General features: G+C 43.6%; 2 protein-coding genes across 5 annotated transcripts; one reads left to right on the top strand and one right to left on the bottom strand.

The window, feature by feature from the left end:
• The first annotated feature begins 1,992 nt into the window (after positions 1 to 1,992).
• Positions 1,993 to 11,875, top strand: LOC120681426 (sucrose nonfermenting 4-like protein). Of its 4 annotated transcripts, XM_039962919.1 has the most exons (13): positions 1,994 to 2,331; positions 2,479 to 2,554; positions 3,965 to 4,141; positions 4,234 to 4,350; positions 4,432 to 4,491; positions 4,933 to 5,022; positions 5,095 to 5,226; positions 6,058 to 6,199; positions 6,293 to 6,466; positions 7,283 to 7,346; positions 10,715 to 10,784; positions 11,442 to 11,541; positions 11,684 to 11,875. In XM_039962919.1, the coding sequence occupies exons 1-13, from the start codon at positions 2,264 to 2,266 to the stop codon at positions 11,773 to 11,775; spliced, it is 1,362 nt and encodes a 453-aa protein (XP_039818853.1). In that variant the 5' UTR covers positions 1,994 to 2,263; the 3' UTR covers positions 11,776 to 11,875. The 4 variants fall into 4 exon arrangements, 2 of the variants coding, with proteins under 2 accessions (XP_039818854.1, XP_039818853.1); XR_005677868.1 differs by lacking the exons at positions 11,442 to 11,541; positions 11,684 to 11,875 and adding an exon at positions 6,588 to 6,613 and having other exon boundaries at positions 1,993 to 2,331; positions 10,715 to 10,735; XR_005677866.1 differs by lacking the exons at positions 11,442 to 11,541; positions 11,684 to 11,875 and adding an exon at positions 6,588 to 6,679 and having other exon boundaries at positions 1,993 to 2,331; positions 10,715 to 10,735.
• A 1,423-nt stretch (positions 11,876 to 13,298) lies between these two features.
• LOC120683392 (pentatricopeptide repeat-containing protein At5g61800-like) lies at positions 13,299 to 15,604 on the bottom strand. The gene is made up of 2 exons (XM_039965471.1): positions 14,052 to 15,604; positions 13,299 to 13,947 (listed from the first exon to the last, which is right to left on the bottom strand). The coding sequence occupies exon 1, from the start codon at positions 15,592 to 15,594 to the stop codon at positions 14,179 to 14,181; it is 1,416 nt and encodes a 471-aa protein (XP_039821405.1). The 5' UTR covers positions 15,595 to 15,604; the 3' UTR covers positions 13,299 to 13,947; positions 14,052 to 14,178.
• Between the last annotated feature and the right edge of the window lie 7,215 nt (positions 15,605 to 22,819).

The following is a 22,819-nucleotide window of genomic DNA, read 5'->3' as shown; positions in this document are numbered from 1 at the left end:
AGTTAATAAGGGCTAGCTATGTGTGCTATCCGTTGACAGTAGTAAAGGTTGACACCTTAATTTTTTGGACTTTATGGATCGAATATACATTTGGAACTTCATGTATCTGAGCTAGAAAACGAAATAACGTTTCCCTGCAGCTCATCTTTATTATCCTGGAAAACTGTATAAAGGATCTATAGAAATGTAAAAGGCTCCAAAGGTAATCAAACCAAATAAACTGCTGGCAAAACTGATGAAGATATTTCCTGACCCTGTCCTCAGTTCTGCCTGTCCTCCATTAACCCTGTGCCATCGAAGAGTAAAGCTTCACTAATATATTATTATGTTTGTAAAAGGAAGCCATCTCGAATTGTAAATCCAAACATCGAGATTCTGAAACTACACTCCAAGGATGATATAGCTCTTGCGCAAGTGTATAGCTTCTTTGGCATCAACAAGCTAGAGCGGTGCATAAAAGTTACAAATCTGATAGTAATCATCCAATACACATGAGGTATAAGGTATACTTCATGTACACGTGATCTTTTGGTTTGTCGCCACTAAAGAACTACGTGTCTTATATTAGTAACTCCAACCACCATCTACTGAACAAAAACAATGATGACACTGAGAAACATTATCCATACCATCTTACCTTACAAGTTCCTTTACTTTGAGAAATCTCTTAAAAAGTTCCTCAAAAAGGTTGAAAGCTCACCTCTTCATTTAAGTTATTATGTAGACCTCTATAGTTGAGCACCCATTTGGAAACTCAATCTATCAAAATTTAGAACATTTTTTTTACATCTTATTGTGTGGTAGCTTAAGGAAGCTTTTAAAATCTAAAAGGATAAAAACTTCTCTGACATGTAAAAAAACTCATCAGATAAAGGTTGATACTAGAGTGAATTTATTCTTCTTTTTTCTTGACTAGTCTTTTCACCATGAAAGTAGAGTACTACATCGGACGATGTATTGCCTAGATGCTTACAAGACAACTTTAAAGATAGTCCATCTCGATTCCCTAGCACTTATGTCAGGTTTCTTTGATGTCAATCAAGCTACAAGGGTTCGTAGCATATGCCGCAACCACTGCCGCCCTCTATATATCTTTTGGCTAGACGCCACTCGCCCTGCTAGCTCCACCGACACGTGTTCTTTTGGCATGCCCGGCACGAAAGCGTGACATGTCCTCCATTAGCGGTGTCGGTTTTCTACCCTATAAGACTTTGCTCCATCCGTCCTGAAATATAAGTCATTTTTCTTTGTCCTAAATCAAAGTAGTCTAAGGTTGACCAAATTTATAGAGAAGAATACTAACATTTAACCCATCAAATAAGTAAATTAAGAAAGTATATTTCATTATTCTCATTTGACATTCAAAATGTTATTACTTTTTTCTATAAACTTGGTCAAACTTATAACAGTTTGACTTGGGACAAACCAAAATGCCTTACATTTCATTTCAGGACAGATGAAGTATCACTAGCCGATCGAGCATCAAATCCGTCCATTGTCACTTCAACTTATGCATGTGGCTGCACTAGATGACAAAACATACCTGCTAATCACGTTTCTGCCCCCTCTTTTTGATGGACACACGCACCTCAAAAAGGCCCTAACGAAAAGTTGAAAAAAAAAGCTAAAAAGGGGCGAGTGGGAAAAAAACCACATCATCCAAGCACAGGCAACAAGGAAAACCCACAGACGCCCGCCACGAGCGAAGCGCCCGCCGGCCAATCATTCCCTGCCGGCCCAAAGACAGGAGCACCACCAGCGCAACGCAAACCCTCCCGGAAATTTCAGTGCAAAACCCAATAAAAAATTGGAAAAATGGAAGCGACGGTGGGGGCTGGAGGAGCAGCGGCGGCGAAGGCGAAGCGAGGAAGAGGCCGCCGTACCCACCAACAACCCGAGCCAACCCAAAGCGCAAGCCTACAAAAAACAAGGGCGCGGACGCCGGTAGGGCGCGGACGCGCTCCAACGCCCTCCCCTCCTCACTCCTCCGCTCGCTCCCCACACCCCCGCTCCCCCCCCCTTCACACCAAATTTCCTCTTCCGGCTCTGCCTCCCTGCCTGCGCCTGCGTGCGGCCTCGGCTCCCTCCCCCCAGCGCCCATATAATCCGGGGCGGCCGGCTGGGTCCCCGCGGATGGGCTCGCTCCCGCGGGGCTAGGGTTTGGTCGGTCGGTCGGCTGGTCGGCGTCGGGGGCGCCGGCGCTGCTCCCCCTCCCTCCCTCCCTCGCCCGCCCGCTCCTCTCGCGCGTCGCTAGGGTTCCCCCATGGTGCTGCAGCGCTTCTCGTGGCCGTACGGCGGCCGGCACGCCTCCTTCTGCGGCAGCTTCACCGGGTGAGTACGGGCCTGGTCACCGGAGGTCCCGTCTCGGGGCCGGGGGCGCGGGCCGGCCTTTGTTTTTCTTTTTTTGCGGCCCCCCCCGTGGCGGAGGGGGATGTAATGCTGATTCCTGGTTCCCGCTCTTGCTTGCTGTGGCCGCAGGTGGACGGAGTACCCCATGGCGCTGGTCGGGACCGAGTTCCAGGTCGTCTTCGATCTGCCCCCCGGGGTTTACCAGGTGGGTCGCTGCTTCGTGCTGCTCTGATTCGCCTCGCGCCTGATTCATTGCTTGTCTTCGTTACTGCCCTTGGATTTGTTACACTGCTTGGTAGTTTGCTCTGGATAGGTAGGCCTGCAGGTTCTGGATTGGCGCCCTTGTGGATAGAATTGAGCCTGTTACCTTGCACGGCTGTTACTTTCCGTGATTGTTTAGAATTGTGCTTGGTGACAGTCTGACAGATAGGAATCCTGGGTTTGGTTCCGCTTGGTGCTGTTTCGTCGGATGTCAGATTGTTGCGGGAAGAAATGCATCTGCGTTAGTTGGTAGTTGTAGCGGGTGGGGGTTGAGGCGCTGGGCGGCGGTGCCTGCGGGCTTAATGCTTCTGGCTGCTGATGATCCTTGCATGCCAAGGGAGTGTGGTCAGTGTCTTGGAAGGAGCTATTCTGTTTCTATGCATAGCTGCTGTGCCTGCTGGATTTTTGTGGGGCACGTCGTGGATGGTTTACCGTTAGCAGTTAGTGAATGCTGTAATGAATGTTGGAGTTGAATATCTTTTGATCTCAAATACATGGTTCATGGGCGGTATTAGGCATTTGGAACTCCTTATTCAGTATTTTAGTTCACCAGTCTGGGGTACTAAAGTTGCATAAACCATGGACAGAGTTGTTGAAAAGTTGGTATATCCTACAGTGGCAGACGTGGCATAGGTGTCCGGGGTACCGCCCGCACCCCACTATCTCTGTCGGTTCCGACAAGAGGCTTTAGCCGTCGCGTAGTGACTGCCATAAAGGAAAATGCCACAACAGTTAGTTGCTGCATCACAAAAGCATGCCTTCAATGTCATTATGAAGTGAGTTACAGTTAAATACAGTCATACCTCTATCTCTCAGGTTTCCGTATTTGACATTTCGATCCATGTGTATAGGGAGCTTATTTATTGTGACTCTTTTTCCCTGGTGGCAATTAATAGTTGCAGTTACACTTAATACGTACTGAATGCCCCTTAATTCTCGTCTGTCTCACTCCTTTGAAGTACTTGCAATCTTGCATATTTAGCAACCAACTATTGTGAACCATTTCTTCAAGATATATTTCTTTCAATTCCTAGCAATTGATAGAAACATTAGATATTTGACATATTCACAATGGGTTTTTATATTAAATATTTGGCTTTTTTATGACTTCTATGTAACTCTTGGAGGTAACATTGCACATTTGTACCAAACTCACACCATTGTTATTTGTAATTGTGTCCGTTAGTTCACATGTGATTGTTCGGTTCCATTCCAAGGTTAGCAAACTATATGAAGATGATATTCCAGTGTACCAGTGCACACTGCCCGGCTATTGCATAAAATATTCTCTTGCTCCTTGCTTTTCTTTTTGTTGCCATTACATGCATTTATGTTTCCTTCTGGTGCAATTCAGTACCGATTTTTGGTTGATGGTGCCTGGAGGTGTGATGAGTCGAAACCCTTTATGCGTGATGAATATGGACTGATCAGCAACGAAGTGCTTGTGGAAAACAATGCACAACCAGTTGTGCAGCCAGAGCCTTCTCCTATCAGAGGAATTAATATGGATGAGGGTACCATTTTGACAACAGTATGTCTCAGAAGTTTGATATTGAATTTTCTGTTTTGCATATTCCTGAACTATAGGTCTGTTATATACTGTGGTCTTGAATGTCCAAACAGATGCCTCCAGAGCCTTCGTCTCAAAACCCAGGCATGCAAATAGCAGTTTTCCGCCATGGGATCTCTGGAATATTATTACATAATACCATATATGATGTTGTTCCTCTTTCTAGCAAGGTTAGGTTCTTTTCTTGTAACTCATAAGTCACTTTGCTTTAGACTATATGCGAATAATTGGTGTTTGTATGAACATTTCAGTTAGCAATTTTGGACACTCAGCTTCCTGTTAAGCAAGCATTTAAAATAATGCATGATGAGGTATGTGTGTTGCCGTGCTTGGAAGATTTGCTCCAAAACATTCACTTCTCCTTTGTGGTGCTCGTTTGCTCTCACATGAACTTTGTTCTGTTTTATTTTTATTATTGAAGAATTTTAGAAGATGTTCTGGAAACTATCATCCTCATTTTTAGAAACAGTTAAATTTATTTTCTTTATTATGGTCTATAACTGGACAAACAAAAAAACTTATAGAAGCAGGCATTTGTTTCATCTGTACCTGCAACTGTCATGACTTTATGTCCATTCAGAATGAAATAACTTTGACAAATAGGCAATTGTGCCCTTTTAAGGTCCTATTTGGCTGTTAAATCATTGTTTGTGTGTGGTGCTGCTGTATACCGTGTGGACCTCTAGCCACCTTTGGTGTCCCCTTCTGCTGATTAAATCATTTTAGAGTAGCTTTAACTTTTTTGTTTTCAGGGCCTTGCTTTAGTTCCTCTCTGGGACGACCATCAGGGAACCATAACAGGCATGCTCACTGCATCTGATTTTGTATTAATGTTGAGAAAGGTGGGAATGAATAAAACTGTGTTTCTCCTTGAAAGCATTTTATGTTTTTATTAATTATTATTTGCTTTGCAGTTGCAGAGAAACATAAGGGCTCTTGGCAATGAAGAGCTTGAAATGCATCCCATTTCTGCTTGGAAAGAAGCAAAACTGCAGTTTTATGGTGGGCCTGATGGTGCTGCTATGCAGAGAAGGCCATTAATTCATGTACATCTCCATATATCCACCAGATTTTTTATTCAATTTATTTTTCTGCATAAACAGTTAAACAGCACCTTCAAAATATGAAAAGATATTATGTACGTGATTCTTAATATTGTCTCTAATACAATATTAATCTTAATGCTGAAGGAAAGTATTGGCACAGGAAATTGTAGATTGTATTCCAATGAATAGAGGGTTACATTATATAGGCAAGGATCAGCTAGGGTTTATAGGGAAACACCCAATCTAGGGGATCCTTGCCTATTACAACACAATCTACCACAAAACCCTACAGCACCAAGGAGGTGCCGGCGCACGCTTGACCAGGGCGCATGACCCTAAGCGGCACAGCCAAAGAGGCCCAAACAGCCAAGACTAATGATCCATATCAACATATTCTAACAAATGCCATCTGTGCCAGGCGAATTACAAATTCTTTATTACCCTGCAAGAGGAATAAAATTGACACTAATAGATATTACCATGATTTGCCCCCGCCAAAATCTATCAAATGATTGTAGAAAAAAATGTATATGATGGCGATGATGAATGAGGTTGTCATGAATGAAGATAAAAATGGATATAACTGTTTTGTTTTTCACTTTTTGGAATATTATTCCTTATGATTATTTGACCTGCTCATTGAGCAATGTGCATGTCATTATGAGATTCTTTCTCCTGAACTAGGGTGGTGCCTTTTTTTGTGGGCTGGGAGGGACTGGACTTGTAATAATCTCACAATAGTTTTTCTTTAATATTCTGCATTGATTGGAGCTAAACATTTCTAGTAAATACTTGTTTTTCTATCTTATGGCGCTATATGTCTTTCTTCAGGTTAAGGATTCAGATAATTTAGTGGATGTGGCACTGAGTATAATGAGAAATGAAATATCTTCAGTTCCTATCTTTAAGTCGTTGCCAGATTCATCAGGGATGCCTTTGCTTAATCTTGCAACCCTTCAGGGGATTTTGAAATGTATGATATTGTTCTATAAGACTAATGACCCATTACTTGATTAATTTCACCCATGTCAAATTAAGCCAACTTTTATCTTGTTGATGTTTTTAGTTCTTTGCTTGAAGCTACAAGAACAGCCTGAAGGTTATTCTCTTCTGCACAATCAGCTTCTCAATATTCCTATTGGTACTTGGTCTCCACATACAGGGAGAACAAGTAACAGACTGCTCAGAACTTTGCGACTGAGTTCTCCATTAAATTCCTGCCTGGATCTGCTGCTTCAAGGTATCTTGACATTCAAGATGCAGTATTCATATTTATGTTTCCAACTGTTATGATCATAAACGGCAATAGGTGACTAAGAAATCAACTTAATCATGTGATCAGTTCTTCTTTAATAATGCAGATAACAATTTCAAATCAACAGTGAAGGTACGAACTAAATTGTACCATGGAATGTGCATGAAAGCTTCTAACATGTAACACCTTAGGTGATAGGTAGGATCATGCATCACATCACTTTAGTTTTTAGTCTCCAACTGTTACAATTTGTGTACTTGTTACAGAAGTAATCCAGTTTCTGGTATTGTTTAATCATCACTTTTTAAACTAGGAGAAAGGAGTGTTCCTCAGTTTTTACCTCTTGGATTCCTGCAAAACTAAATGTTGCACCCAGCAAGCACCTATTGTCTAGATTAATGTACAGTTGATCTGTATAATGTGTTCCTTGCAAATTAATTTTGTACCTTGCTGGTTTACTGCTGCAGTGGCAGTGTGGCACATTAGGATATGCATCTTTACTAGCCTATTAGAGAACTTAGCGAGCAATGTTGTATCAGTATTTATGGAATTTTTTACTGGTTTGTTAACTCTAGGGATTCAGACAAATGGATTTATGGCATAAAGTTGTGTATGAGCAATGAACTCTACCAAGTGCATTTGAAACGCAAAAAAGAGACTGTTTACTGTTTTTTTTCCCCATGTTTGCGGAGATTCAAAGCCTTTTTTTTTTGCATGTGCTGCTTCTGAACTTATAACTGTCAATCTTTATAAAGTAGCTGTTACTGAATTGAACTATTATGTCGATTCATTCCTCTCCAGATAGAGTAAGCTCAATTCCTATAATTGATGACAATGGATCCCTCCGTGATGTCTACTCACTCAGGTTTGCATACTGTAACATTTGCTTTTGCTGTGCGGCTATCCTGTTCTTTTACATTATATTGATGAAACCAAGTGGCGATTCTGTCTGATGAAGTGTTGCACTGGGCTTCTGCATTTTTGTGTGCTGGCACAATGCACCTCAAAATAAGTCAAGAAACTGGTCCTTGTCTGATATTTATTGTTATCTCCAACATTGGATACTTGGCTAGCTATGGCGTGTTTCGTGGAGGGGGTGTGAACTGTGAACTTTTTGTGATGATATTTGATAATATCAAAGTAGTTAGCTATTACTTGCCATTCACCTTTGTGGGGTAATGCCATTATGCTAAATGAAATTGTTTTTTGTAAAACTTTGGTCCTGAGATCCTAGTTGCTACCTTTTACCATTACTTGGCCACCCCATGACCTTTGACATTTCTTCTACTCGGTCCTTTATACATCTGTACCATCTATCTATTCCCCAGGATAGCAAGATGCATATTAGCAAGGTATTTCAAATGAAAACAAATTTTTTTGTGGATCTAAACTCTAGAGAACGTCAGATTGATCTCGTTTCCGGATAGTGCTCGTGATCTATTGTTCGAGGCTTTTAGAAATTAAGGAGCGGGTAGAACTATGTTTTCCAGTTTACCAGCGCTGCTACCAATTTTATGATCATCCTCCTAAGTCCCTAAGAGCTAACCGCTGTTACCTTTCATTGATCTTTTACCTGAAAAAAATACACCATAGGTTCATCTCTTAAGCTAAAAAAGAAGGGGCTACTGTGTGTTGAAAAACACACTCTTAAACCTCCTGTCCATTTGGCATAATTTTTTGTTTATTTTTTTGAAAGATGGTTGACAAAAGGCAAGAAGCCGGAGAGGCTGCCAAACTACGCATCTGCCGGAGCTCATCTTGCCTGCAACCTGCTTGACGAAATGCCCCAGCCAAAGACCAGGGAAATTGAGGAAGATGAAAAGGGTTGAGAGAGGAGATAACTAGTCAGCATGCCATGTCAGCGTAGATGCCTACGTGGAGGGATATGGATTTAAATGGCACAACTTTTAGAATTTAGGGACTCAGAAATGCACTTTCAGAGGGCTATTAAGGAGAAGAAAGAGTGTTATAAGCATTTGTTTCTTGATAGGAGTGCAGATAATATAGAGAAGTACAAGGTGGCAAAGAAGATCGCAAAGCGAGCTGTGAGTGAGGCGAAGGGTCGGGCTTATGAGGATATGTACCAACGACTGAATACAAAGGAAGGAGAGAAGGACATCTATAGGATGGCGAGGGTGCGTGAGAGAAAGACGAGGGACTTCAGCCAGGTTAAGTGCATTAAGGACGATATGGATCAGCTCTTGGTGAAGGAGGATGAAATCAGACTTGGATGGCAAGAGTATTTTGACAGACTGTATAACGGGGATAATGAGAATACAACTTTTCAGCTGGACGACTCTTTTGATGACACCAACAGGCGCTTTGTGAGGAGGATTCAAGAATCTGAGGTCAAAGAGGCGTTGAAAAGGATGAAAGGAGGTAAGGCAACAGGCCCTGATGGTATTCCAGTCGAGGTGTGGAGGTGCCTAGGTGATATAGCTATAGTTTGGCTAATAAAACTTTTCAACCGTATTTTTCGGTCGAACAAGATGCCTGAAGAGTGGAGGAGTATATTGGTGCCGATCTACAAGAACAAAGAGGATATTCAAAGCTGCACCAACTACCGGGGAATTAAGTTGATGAGCCATACTATAAAGCTATGGGAGAGAGTTATTGAGCATCGTTTGAGAGGGATGACGCGGGTCACTATGAACCAGTTTGGTTTCATGCCTGGAAGGTCAACCATAGAAGCAATTTTCCTAATAAGACATGTCACGGAGCGGTATAGAGAGCAGAAGGACCTACACATGGTTTTCATTGACTTGGAGAAGGCTTATGACAAGATACCACGGAATGTGATGTGGTGGGCTTTGGATAGGCATAAAGTCCCAACAAAGTATGTGGCCCTCATTAAGGACATGTACAATAATATAATGACTAGGGTCCGAACAAGTGATGGTGACACAGATGACTTTCCGATTAAGATAGGACTACATCAAGGATCAGCTTTGAGCCCGTATCTTTTTGCCTTAGTGATGGATGAGGTCACAAGAGACATACAAGGTGATATTCCTTGGTGTATGCTTTTCGCTGATGATGTCGTATTAGTTGATGAAAGCCATGCGGGAGTGAATAGGAAGCTGGAGTTGTGGCGGCAAACGCTAGAGTCCAAAGGTTTTGGACTTAGCAGGACTAAAACTGAGTATATGAGGTGTGACTTCGGCGCCACTCATGAGGAGGGAGATGTTAGTTTGGAAGGCCAAGTAGTGCCCAAGAGGGATACCTTTCGATATTTGGGATCGATGCTACAGAAAGATGGAGATATTGATGAGGATGTTAGTCATAGAATCAAAACGGGATGGATGAAGTGGCGCCAATCATCTGGCGTCCTGTGACAAGAAGGTACCTCAGAAGTTAAAAGGCAAGTTTTATAGAACGACGATTAGACCGGCAATGTTGTATGTGCGGAATGTTGGCCTACAAAAAGGCGGCATGTCCAACAATTAAGTGTTGCAGAAATGCGCATGTTGCGTTGGATTTGTGGGCATACAAGGATGGATCGAGTTCGAAATGATGATATACGGGATAGGCTAGGGTTAGCACCAATTGAAGAAAAGTTTATCGAAGACCGGCTGAGATGGTTTGGACATGTCCAACGGAGACCGCCAGAGGCACCAGTGCATAGTGGTATCCTAAAGCACGACGGTAATATGAGGAGAGGCAGGGGCCGGCCGAAGTTGACATGGGAAGAAACAATTAGAAAAGACTTGAAAGACTGGAGTATACCTAGAGTTTTGTCCTTGGATAGGAGTGCTTGGAAAGCCGTGATTCTCGTGCCAGAACCATGAATAATGGTCTTTGTTGGGTTTCAACTCTAGTCTACCCCAACTTGCTTGGGATTAAAAGGCTTTGTTGATGTTGATGTTGTAGAAATGCACTTTCAGAGCTTATGGATCTATGTGACACACTCTTACAAGCTGATGGGCCTCCAATGCATTTTACTCTTTTTAAAATATATTTTGGATGTTCTGAACATTAGCTCTTTGCCGGTTTCCTGAAACTTAACAAAGACACGTTATCTTTATTGCTGATTTCTTTGTATATATTACATGGTTGAATGCTCTCTGTATGATGTTCCACAAAATCGAGTACATCAAATCAAAATGAAAGCTGTCTTGGCACAATCTTCAGACTAACTTCAGAGGAACTTATATAGCTGATCCCATTACTTTATTTGCCATTTTTTTAATCCTCTTGGAGTATCTTAATTTTCAGTCTTGCCTGTTTCCGCAGTGATATCATGGCTCTGGCGAAGAATGACGTCTACGCTCGCATTGAACTTGAACAAGTAACTGTGCAAAATGTAATCCATCACCTCTTGCTTTTTAATTGTGCAAGTTACATTTTCTTTCACATTGTATGCATATACTCAGTTCCATAGTGAAAAACTGCAATTCCTATGGTTTTGATTTGATGGCCACTTGGCCAGAAGTCAATACAAGGCTTTTGCATGATGATGTTTTGTCCATCAGAACATGAAAAGGAAATACAAAACAAGAATTTTTTCAGTGTTGGCTCATTTAATGAGTAAGTCCATTATTGAGTTCTCATCAGACTTAACACCAGCGTTGCACTCTACTCCAGGTGCTCCTGGTGCTGATGTCCTCTTGGTTCCTGACTTCCTGTTCTCAGACCTTCCTTCATAACTTGTTTTTTTGTTCGAAAATAATTCACCTGTTATAAGAACTACATGTTTGCAATTGCGAGTCCTTGTGTTGGCTGGGGCTGTCATCTGGAACATGTTAGCAGAGTCCCCAGGACATGGACTGATGGCCACCATACTGAATCAACTTGCGGTAGAGTTTCTGGTAGTCCAACTCCAACCTGCTTTGAATCTAAACAGAATCGAGTTCAAGTTTCTTTAAGTTCACAAGAGGCTGTAAATCATCATGCATCATCTTATGACAGACTCGGTACTCTATGAGAGGATAATATCATTGTTGTCTTTAATCTTTTTTAGGCATTGGATGTGCAGTACCAGGTGCAGGGCCGAAGACAATGTCATACGTGTTTGCAGACGAGTACCTTGCTTGAAGTCTTGGAGAAATTGTGTATTCCAGGTACTAGTTTGTATGATTCATGTTCCTGATCTCATCAGGAGTATGTTTGGATTTCATTTATTGCCGGAAATCAATTGCTTCTGTTTCATCAGAAGTTGGGCCTGCTGATTTGAATTTGACGCACTGTATGCCTTGTCATCAGGGGTGCGGCGGGTGGTTGTTATTGAACAAAGTACCAGATTTGTGGAAGGAATCATCTCATTGAGAGACATATTTACATTTCTTCTTGGATAGCATCTGTGTAGCCATTTCATACATGAAAGCTTCTTGTACCTGATTCGGACAAAATAAAAAAGGTTGTTGGAAATGTGATAGTTTTCCCTGTTTTGGTCTCCCTTTGGTTCGTTCTGTTGCCGTGAGCTCTGCATGATTGAATCATGATTAAAGAATGAACAGCCGATCAGGCAAATGCCTCGGAAGTATGACAGACAGAGATCGGGACTGCATCCATTACTGCTATGTTTACTTCTCATGAGAAAGCCTTACCCTCGTCCAACTGATAATTCCTGTTTTGCAGCACTGCAACTTAGTAATGTGTCGTTATATTTTGAGAGGTCGCGAGACTTCTCTCTGGCTCTTTCAAAGTTTTCCTTTGTGTTCCTTTGCAATAAAAAGAAATGAGGCCATAGGATCATCTCTCTTCAAGTTACTTTCAACTTTTTTTTGGATGATCGTGTTAGACATTGTACCCGTGTGTGTGTGATGGGCCCATGGTGTGTATTGCGCCTGGGCTAGAGCCGGCTATTATGTTTTTTTTAACAAATTTCTCTTCCAATTCTATAGTGTCTCTCATTTTCCCTTTTCGTCTGTCTGCTTGAATGGCTCAGAAGATTTGCTTGCTAGATGGTTGATTGTTTCCTCCTGCAGTTCAGCTCCCTTCTCGTGGCATGCAAGAAGTGGAGTGACATTAAGCAAGATTTATGTTATCGCACACCGAATCAGGTTAACAGTGCACGCATTGTGCATGAGAAGCACTGCAGCAGTAAACCAGCAACGATGTGAAGTCAGCCTTTTGTGCCCTGAAGGAACGCAAACTTTAATTCCTGTTCAAAATCAGTCAATTATTCTCATTAGGCTTGCAATCACACACCATAGACAGACATCAAGCCACTTCTCTTCAGTAGGAATTCGTACACCAGCCTTAAATAAGATGAGCCAGACTGTCTTTCTCCGTTCCAAATTATTACTCATTTTGACTTTTCAAAATACATAGTAGACATATATAAAAAACTAAGCACCTAGAAAAGCTTAAACGACTAATAATTTAGAATAGAGGGAGTATAAACAAACAAGACATATCACCTGGCATTAGCAGCGGATAATTTTCTGAGATAAAATGCGAAATGTGTAGAGTCTGAGCTGCACAAGACTTTCAGGTTCAATTCTTGAGAAACATGAGCGAGATTTAGCCGCAGCGACCAATGGTTGTACCAGTCCTTTCACTGTCACTAATAATAGTTCGACCTTATAGGCCAAGAAAGAATATGCTCATATATAGGTCATGTGGCTTCTAATCCATTGCATGATCCCCATTCACGGGCTCATGCCTTCAAGTGTTCTATACTACATTTGCAAAACACAGGTTTTTCCCCTCATCAGCGGTGATCGGCCTGCGACTGATGTCCTGCGGTGGCACTTATCCACGGGGAGCGGTTTGGCCGGCACGCGACGGCACAAGCCTACCGACAAGCTTGATGTTTCTCACCAAAGAGTATACGAAATGCACTCTTACAGCACTACAACAGGAAACCAATAAGGATATAAATCAACGTTTTTACTCTGAGGGACTGCAACTTTTCATTCCCTCTTGAAATTAGTCAATTATTCACAATATCGATTACACATCATAGACAAACAGCAAGCTACTTTAATTACACATCATAGACAAACAGCATGCTACTTGTCTTCAATAAGAACTTACATACCAGTCTTTAACGAGATTGCCAGAGAGTAATTAGCCTTGTACATCGAAGTTAATTCACCACCACAACACCAACTGGCATGCGTTAATCATGGGGCAAAATCAGCGGCAGAGCAAGTAATCCTGACCGTTTCTTGTGACCCAAAATGCTGCACAGGATCTGAGCACCACTCAGCATTCAGATTGAATTCCTGAGAAATATATCACGAAGGATCCGCTAGCTGCGAGAGAAATTTAGTTCCACTGCGCCAGGAAATTTTCCACCTATCCCTCTTCACTTCATTCATGAACCTCCTTTGTTGGCGTCAGAATGAGCTTTGATTTTATGGCAAAATGCAGTAGCTAGTTAGCTACAAAGTTCATGGATGTGCAATTCATGAAGGAGAAGCCACACATTGTGCGTGAAACTGCAAGATGACTCCACTAAATTCACATTTGGCAGCACAAATATAAGGCCTCGTGAAATACAGTAGCTATGCCTGCACCTGCAGAGCAGTGAGATTTGGTAATTGGTATCACTAGGAGCTCAAGCTACATTGATAACAAATACCGAAATATATCTGAATTCTCACACTAAAATAATATGTACCTCGAGTCTTCGTGAGTCTTATCTCTTATCATTGCAATTGGTGCCGATCCTCTTTCCAAACTACTTACTCTCTACTCCAAGTGTTTCTGAATTAGTGAATTCTGATATATATCCCACCACAATCAACTCAGCATAGGGTTGTAATTGAACTGCAGCCAGCATTTCTCCTGCCAATCCTTTCGTCCATCAACTTCCTGATCCTTGCTACATCCTCCCACCTACCTCCATCTGCATAAATCCAAGCCATGGCAGAGTACACCCCACTATCATCAGGGTTCAGTTGCAACAGATGCCAGGCCGCAACCTCCGCTGCCTCCACATTCCGATGCATTCTACATCCAGCAAGTATACCTCCCCACATGTAACTGTCTCCTTCCATGGTCATCTTCCTGACCATGTCCATTGCTTCTTCGATGAGTCCAGCCCGACCCAACAGGTCAGCCATGCACCCATAGTGTTTCAGTTCCCGGGGCACATCGTGCACGTCCTCCATTTCTGAAAATATGTGTCTTGCCATGTTCACCAGGCCAGCGTGGCCACAAGCGATCAGCACCCCCAAGAATGAGACCCCGTCTGGCTGAATTCCATGAGCCAGCATCCGGTGGAAGTACTTCAGTGCCACCATGCCATGGCCATGCATTGCCAGTCCAACAATGAGCGCGTTCCACGTGAACACATTCCTCTCAGGGCATGCCTCGAACACCCCCATTGCATCCTCGACGCAACCGCACTTTGCGTAGAGATCAACGAGCCCCGTGCACAAGAACACGTTGGGGCGGGGCCTGGTCTGCCTGACATACTCATGCACCTCCCGCCCCTTGTCCAGCGCCCCCAGCTGCGCACAGCACGAGAGCACCACAGCCAGTGTGACATCGTCGGGCCTGAAGTTCTCTTCCCTCATCCTGTCAAACAGACCCACTGCCTCCTCCAGCCAACCAGCCTTGGCGCACCCGGTGATGACCGTGCCCCAGGACACGGCGTCCCGCACAGACATGGCCTCGAACAGCTCCCGCGCGATGCGCACCCGCCCGGCGCTCACGTACGCGTGCACCAGCGCGTTGTAGGAGACGACATCCGGGGCAGAGGGCATTTCCTCGAACACCCTGCGCGCGGCGTCCGGGAGCACGTGCCTGGCGTACAGCGAGACGAGCGCGTTGGCGACGTGCGGGGACGTCAGGAGGTTGCGGGAGACCGCGACGGCGTGGAGGGAGAGCGCGAGCGGGAGGTGGCGGCGGCCCGCGGAGGAGGCCGCGGAGACGGCGAGCGGGAGGGTGTGGCGGGTGGGGGCGACGGAGAGGCGGAGGGAGGAGCGGAAGAGGAGGAGGAGAGCGGAGGGCGAGGCGCGCGCGAGGCGGGAGTAGGCGGCGAGGATGAGGGTGTGGGGGCGTGGGTCCGGGAGCGAGAGGTGGCCCGCGACGGCGGCGAGCGCGTGCGCCGCGAGGAGGCGGCGGAGCGGGAGGCGGTGGCGCGGGTGGAGAAGGCGGGGGAGGGAGTGGTAGGGCGGAGGGAGGCTGAGCGATGGGCCCGGGCTGGGTGGCGCCATCTCACCGAAGGCGTTCAAGGGTAAAGCATGTTCTATGCTGGCCGGGCCACCGCAGCTTTGGTAATGGATGATGGTCTTAGTTCAAAATTCAATTTAGTTTTTATATATTTTAGTTTAAAATTATATAAGATTAGATCCTCCGGTTCTTTTAGGATCTGATCTTGTGTAGATTAAATTTTAAAGTCTTTTACCGCCCCTAGCGGGCCATAGTAGCATACTCCATTCCTATCTCATCGAATTTGAGATAATATACCACAAAAACTTAGAAATAAGTTAAACACAATTCGTACATAAACTAGATAGATAGAGAGATGCATTTGAATGCATCATTTCTCCAATTACTCGTTTGGGAGAAGTAATCTAACTTGATATGCAGGCAAAAGACACGCTGCCACATCCTAGCACCGTTGCTGCTAATGAGACATGGAAATCGTCACAAGAGCAGCGGTATTGTAATTGGTGGATGCATGACTGGCTAAGGGCTGGAGAATGATAATGTAGTCATGGTATATGGACGATGTGATCTAGAATAAATAAATTCAAAATCAAAGTTTGGCAAGTATACTCTCCACAATAAGATGAAGGCTGTGTTATACGAGAGGGGAGGAATTAGAGAAACAAATATGTGTGTGACTCTAATTGAGTAGAGGAATAAGCACGGTCAGTCGGCCGCAAAGGTCAGCCTATGCAGCATCGACCATTAGGGTGCGCTTGCAGAACTGATTCTTTGTTGAATTCAGCAAGGGCTCTTCTGAACAATATTTTAGAGAGAAATGATTCTCTACTGATTTTATGAACTGATTCTATAAAATGAACTAAGAGGTTGAGAGTTGAAAAAAATTAGCTTCTTCTGGTTCTCTGAAGTGATTCTCCATCATGATTTTAAGAGTTTATGCTAGAGAATCACTTTTAGCCACAGAATCACTTCTCTCATATAATTAGTTCTTATACAAATAGGTCCTTGCACTATTGGATTCCCATGCTGAGCACACGACTAAGCCTCAAAAACCCGCAGCAAAGGCTTTGCCGTGCACCGGACATGACAAAGAGCACATAGCAGATATACACGGCAAAAACTCTTTGTCGTGTGCCTTCTGTCGGTCACACGATAAAGCTCTTTGCCGTGTGCATTTTTAATACTTGGTAAAAAAATGAACAAGAAATAAAAAAATCCCAGCCGCACCCCCGCCGCTGCCACCACCAGGCTCGCCACCACCATGCCGCCACCGCTGCCACTACCAGGCTCGCCACCACCACGCCACCACTGCTGCCGCCACCAGGCTCGCCGCCACCATGCCGCCGCCTCTGCCACCACGCCCGCCGCCGGAGATGGAGGCAGGGGGCGGTGCCACCACACTTGCTGCTGCCTAGGAAGAGGAGGCCGCGCTCCTCTTTATGCGCCGCCGCCGCACCTCGCCCCTCCGCTGCTCCTCATTGCCAATGAGGGGTGAGTGGAGTGGGGAGGGGAGGGGAGGCAGAGGAAGGGCCGGCCGGCTTGGCCGCTGTCCTTGCCGCGGTCAAGCCGCTCCATGCGTCGCGGCTTGGAGGGAGCAGCGCCGGGGAGGAGGTAGGAAGCCGGCAGGGAGAGAAGAGGGAGGGAGGCAGTGGGGGCAGGGAGGAGGGTGCTAGTGGCGGCGGGGTCAGGGAGGAGGAAGGGAGAGAGGCAGCGGGGCAGGGAGGAGGAAGGGAGAGAGGCAGCGGGGCAGGGAGGAGGGAGGGCGGCGTGAGGGGAAGGGGATAAGGGTTTGGGTAGAGGGAGGGGGCGATTTTATATGCAATCGTCATCGAATCTCGACCGTCGGATCACAAGATCAACGACGCATAGCGAAGGAAGATTTGTTTGCCGTGTGCCATCCAAGAAACACATGGTAAACTTTTTTATATCAATGAAAATTCTATAATTGCACATGATACATTAAAATTATCAAACGGTTCCAAAAAATTATCAAAATTTTACATGAAACAATTTGTATTGTCTATTGGCTACAAAAAAAAATCGAAGTCAAACCCGAATTCAATCATCACTTTTACTCCAAACCTAACCGCATCCTTCTCAACTCTTTGATTCTTCTTCGCAGATGTTTCCATTTGTAAGCATTGTACGTGATAAAATTGCGAAACCCACTCAATTTTTTACCACAACCCCCATGTATGATATCATGAGATATTGACAAATCTCATAATTTTCAAACTTTATTTGTTTTTTTAGAATTTTAAAATCATTTGGACACACGTTCGTGGTCGTGTTTCCTGGACAAGATATTCAAAATTTCTTTTCATTTGATGGGTAAGGCCTCAAACTAGTTAAATAACATGAATATCATTTTTCCATTCATTTTATTCTATTGTTTGAATCACTTGCCGTTCAAATTTGACTTGATTCAAAAAATTGCTTGAATCGCAATTAATTAGTTAAATATATAAAATATATAAAAAATGTACCAAATTTTAACATGAAGTACCATATGTTGTATGCGAAAAGTAGAAAAAGTTTTGAGGTGAGAAGAGAAAAAAAATTTATTACTTTACCGCGTGCCAAAATAAAACACATGGCAAAGCATGGTGCAAAAAAATCCATGTGCCAAAAAAACACACAACAAAGTATGACTTTGGCCGTGTGTTATATCTTTACCATGTGTGCACACGATAAAGAGATTCTTTACTGTGTACCTAATAGAAAGTACACGGCAAACTATTGGGCAAAGTGCCGGATTCCGGTAGTGTTGGTAGCGCAGAGTAGTGTTGGGTAGTGCAGAGTGATCCTTATCCGAGAAGAAATTAAAATTAAAGATGGGGAGACCGAATCCGAATCATCAGCTGCCTATAGGAACAGCCATTAGTCGACCACCCTTTTGCTTTTTACAGCCATGAGCCACCAGATGATTGGCGAATCCGAATCATCAGCTGCCTGTAGCTAGGGTGCGTTCTCAGCAAACGCATGGGTGCTTTTCGAATGCGAGTGACGGGGCAATGGACCAGACAGCTGGCGAAGGCGAGGTTGGAAGGTTTGCTGGTCCACGCCGACGCATCAGTGGTGGATTGCTAGCTAGCTACCTGCATCCTTTACCCAATTTCGGACTGACCAGCGCTCCACCCAAATTGTTAGCATTCTTCCTTTCAATCATATCGGAGATTGATGCTTTTCACAAAAATCCCACTAACTACTTGTTGGGATCATGCATTTCGCTGGGGATAAAAGAAAACTGAAAAGCACTTTGAAAGGTGAAAGGGGTGCACACTACCCATACATGCGTTCGAATTACGACGGTGCTATTAGGTATGTTATCTTGCAATGTTCCCCAATTCTAAACCAATTCTTTGGGTAAAGCTAGCAGATAGCAGCAGCCACAAATTGAGGCTGCCCAAAGCCTACGGAATATAATGCTGGTTCGTTGATACGTTGACATTCTCTCTTCAACTGTTGAAAGCATGAAGGAACCGTCGACATCCATGCTATATATTTGTTGTTGCCTCTTTGATCGCCCGTCGACAGGTGCCTCTCCATTGTCACCACACAGTGTCCATGAAACAGTCTGTTAGTGGGGACTAGTCGTCAGTGCTCATTGGGCAATCAATAGTTAATCCCTCTTAGGGAAAGCTTAAGCATGAGATGGAATCCAGAGTCTTCTTAGTGGGGGGCGTTCTCCTTTCGATAAAGGTGGCGCTGATACGCGACAATCCACCATTTCCAGTAAATTATGTGATCCACAGAGACCACTATACCTGCATTATTATCATGGGGACTTCAGTGAGTGACCAGTCAGTCCAGAATGCCTATAAAAGCAGAGGCTAACCACAATGCTTGGATGCATCATCGTCTCTTTGTTTTTTATTTAGCTCTTTGCAGCAGCAGGAGCAGCAGTACCTGTGGTGAGATGAGGCGGCAGCGGGCTGAGGAGTATTACTCGCCGGCGCGCCGGCGGCGCTGCCTGGGGCAGTGATGCAGGAGGAGAAGCAAGAAGGCAAGTCTAGCTATCGGCAAAGGGAAGGCTACGCCTTTCTTCCAGGTCTCCCTCTCTCAATCTAAAACGCCTCTCGTGGCTCTCGTAGCCTGCCGGAGGTTGACGACGAAAGGGCGGGGGAAGCTTCCCTTCAGAACACGGATGCACTCCTGTTCTGGTTTTAGTACTGCCAATAATTCAAACATCTGCATTGGCCAGTCGATCAGTGTCGGGGTGTGTCGTGTGTGATGCAGATGCTCGTCTTTTGCCATGTTTGTGTGTGCTGCGTCTGATGTGGCTCATCCGTGTGTGTGCCATAGAATCTGGATGTACGTGTTGCTCCGGTTGCTGTCAGCTTGTTGTTGTTGATGATGACTAGTAGGGGGCGCGAGAATGCACACGCGCCAGTTGACGCCTCCTGTTGTGTGTGGTCGTGTGGAGATGTGCGCTGATAACAGTTCCTTTTAGAAATGGAAATTAAACCGCTCTTGCAGGCATACATTGCATAGTTTGCATATAGCCTGCTTCATTCATTTTTTGGTCATCTAAGCTCTTGGTCCGAAAGGACTGAAGCAAACTAACATATAGCCTTCTTCATGCATCCGTGGTGTTTTCATGGACATTTGGCCATATATACACATGAATCTCTTACACATTTGTCCTCACTTAATAACGTAATAATACGATTAAACAGGACATGCTATGTGTAACTGGGTCGAAAATTCTGTTTCTGGAGGAAGTGTGGGCATCGAAATTAATGATGACATTGGACACTACTTCCAAACAAAAAAAAAGGTTTGAGGCAAGGAGATCCTATGTCTCCTATTTTGTTCAATATTATGGATAATATGCTCTCTATTTTAATCAGATGGCTAATAATGCTGGCCAAATTAAAGGACTGATACCTCATTTGTTGGAAGATGGATTGTCGATTTTGCGATATGAAGATGACACAATCATATTCATGGATCCTGATTTAAAACAAGCTAAGTATGTGAAGCTATTGTCCAGTGTCTTTGAACAATTATCAGGCTTAAAATTTAACTTCCACAGAAATGAGATCTTTTATTATGGAGAAGCCAAACAATACGAGACTGAATATAGAGTTTGGTTGCCATCTATAGGGTCATACCCTTTCAGATATCTAGGAATACTGATGCATCACACCAAACTCCATAACACGGACCGGGTATCATCGAGTAAAGATTCAAACATAAACTAAGTACCTGGAAAGCCAAACATTTATATGAAAATCTTACAGGAAGCAACTGTTGTACCCCGGCCCGCCTTCTATCTAGCTCTTAGACTTTGAGAAAGTAGCGAGCTAATCCTTGTTCCGTTAGTTTACTTGAAATTTGAAGTCTTGTAAGTTAGTTATGTCTTTAAAGGGGTATCACCATTCAAGGATTTGTAAACTATATACAAAAGAAAGCTTGAGGCAAAGGAGAAAGGGGATAAAACAATTATTTGTCTTGCATTGTGGGGGCGTCTGATATTATTGAATTCGGTCCTGAGTACCTCCCTATGTTCATGATGTCCTTTTTTAAAATTTCTAAAGGTGTCCTAAAAAGATGTCCGATTTTTGTTGTTCCACTTTCTTTTGGCAAAGAAATAGTGATAAAGAAAATTATCATCTAGCCAAATTTGATATCTTGTGTCATCCAAAGGATGAAGGAGGTTTAGGAATAGCATACCTTTGGATTACAAATAAATGTTTACTTAGCAAATGATTATTTAAACTGCTCAATGAGGATGGCATATGGCAGATTTTACTTAGAAACAAATATCTAAGTTCAAAATGTCTTTCTCAGGTATAAACATAAGAAAATATAAATGAGTATTGTTATAAAATATGAACAAATGAAAGAGAGAAAAGGAAATCAATTTTGATTGTTTGATCATAAAACTGTCATAATTAAAATTAGTTGTTCATTCATGAACTAATAAAATAGGTTTTGATAGACTAGTAAGATCTAATTTTGTTGATCTGGGCTGTGGACTATAATTAACTGACCATACTGCAAAAACGATTTGTAGCAACGTCCTGCTTTTTAGGAGTGGGTCAAAATATAATCCATTCCTATAAATGGAGTGGTGCGACTATAGCATCTCATCCACCCTTGAAAAAGCATTTTTAGGAACGGGTGACATCATCACCTGCCCCTACAAATACTATTTTTAGGGGCAGGTGACGCCGTCACCCACCCCTTAAAAATGGAGTTCCATATTCAGAGAGGCGGATGACGGTAGCAAATGAGCCTCTTGTTGATATTTTTTTACGTTACGAATAAATCTATAAGTGCACGGATATCATCGTAGCTTTCACCTAGGAGTATTTTAGGGTATCGTATCTCCAGAGGAACATGAGTATATTATCTAAGGGTTTAATTCATCAAAGAACACCACACTACCGAAGAGGTATAGGGCAAAGAGGATTTCTATGGCTAAGAATCATCAAAGGTAAGATAGTACTAACTAGTTGTTTACTTCGGGCTACTAGCTCTACACCTCTAAGGTAAGCTCTTAAGTCCAAAAGTGAGTGAAGAGTTGATTGAGTTGTGTGTCTCATTTCTCACCCCTCCTCTAGTATTTGTAGGAGGAAACTAGGGGTGTTTCGCCGGTGAGGAAACTTTGGGCGCCCGAAACCGCCTTCTAGAGCCAATAAGGTTCCTCGTGGGCCCATGGATCCTCGTGCTCATGTCTGATTGGTCGACAAGGTGTAACCTTGGATTGATGATGTGTTTCTCTTGCTCTCAAGGTGTGTTTCATCCTTATTTCCAATGATAAGCAGCATGCACACAGATATTCACTAACACTTTTGTGGAATTCGTTAGTAATAACTCATACAACTAATGTTGATGCTCATCTTTTATACTTTCATGCAGGAGCTAGTGGCATGGGTTTGGCACGTAAGAGTTGCTGTCATTGGTCCCGATGTGGTCCCTCTAATCCATGGGAGGCTAAATGGCATGCTCTGATTGGTCGGGTTTTGTAGCTTGGAGCCTGGAGCGTATTTTACCCATATTTCTGCCAACATTCCGATATAGCAATATTTTCTAAGGGAAACATGGAATTGGTCTTTTTTTGGGATAAAATATGCAGGTATGAGATTTTAATTCTCATGATTGTTTTACTCAAATTGACATTTAAAATGGATTGTTATCGAGTGTAAACACCTCTTTATCTTCCTTATCTCTGCAGCAGCGCATGCCCCACAACGCCGCACAGACCCCCTCTCTCTTCCTTATCTCTTTGGCCTTCTCCCCTATCTCTCATCTCCCACA

Source organism: Panicum virgatum, chromosome 7N (genome assembly GCF_016808335.1).
Source record: "Panicum virgatum strain AP13 chromosome 7N, P.virgatum_v5, whole genome shotgun sequence".
Taxonomy (NCBI): Eukaryota; Viridiplantae; Streptophyta; class Magnoliopsida; order Poales; family Poaceae; genus Panicum; species Panicum virgatum.
Note: the sequence above shows the minus strand (reverse complement) of the source record. Positions and strands in the feature narration are given on the sequence as shown.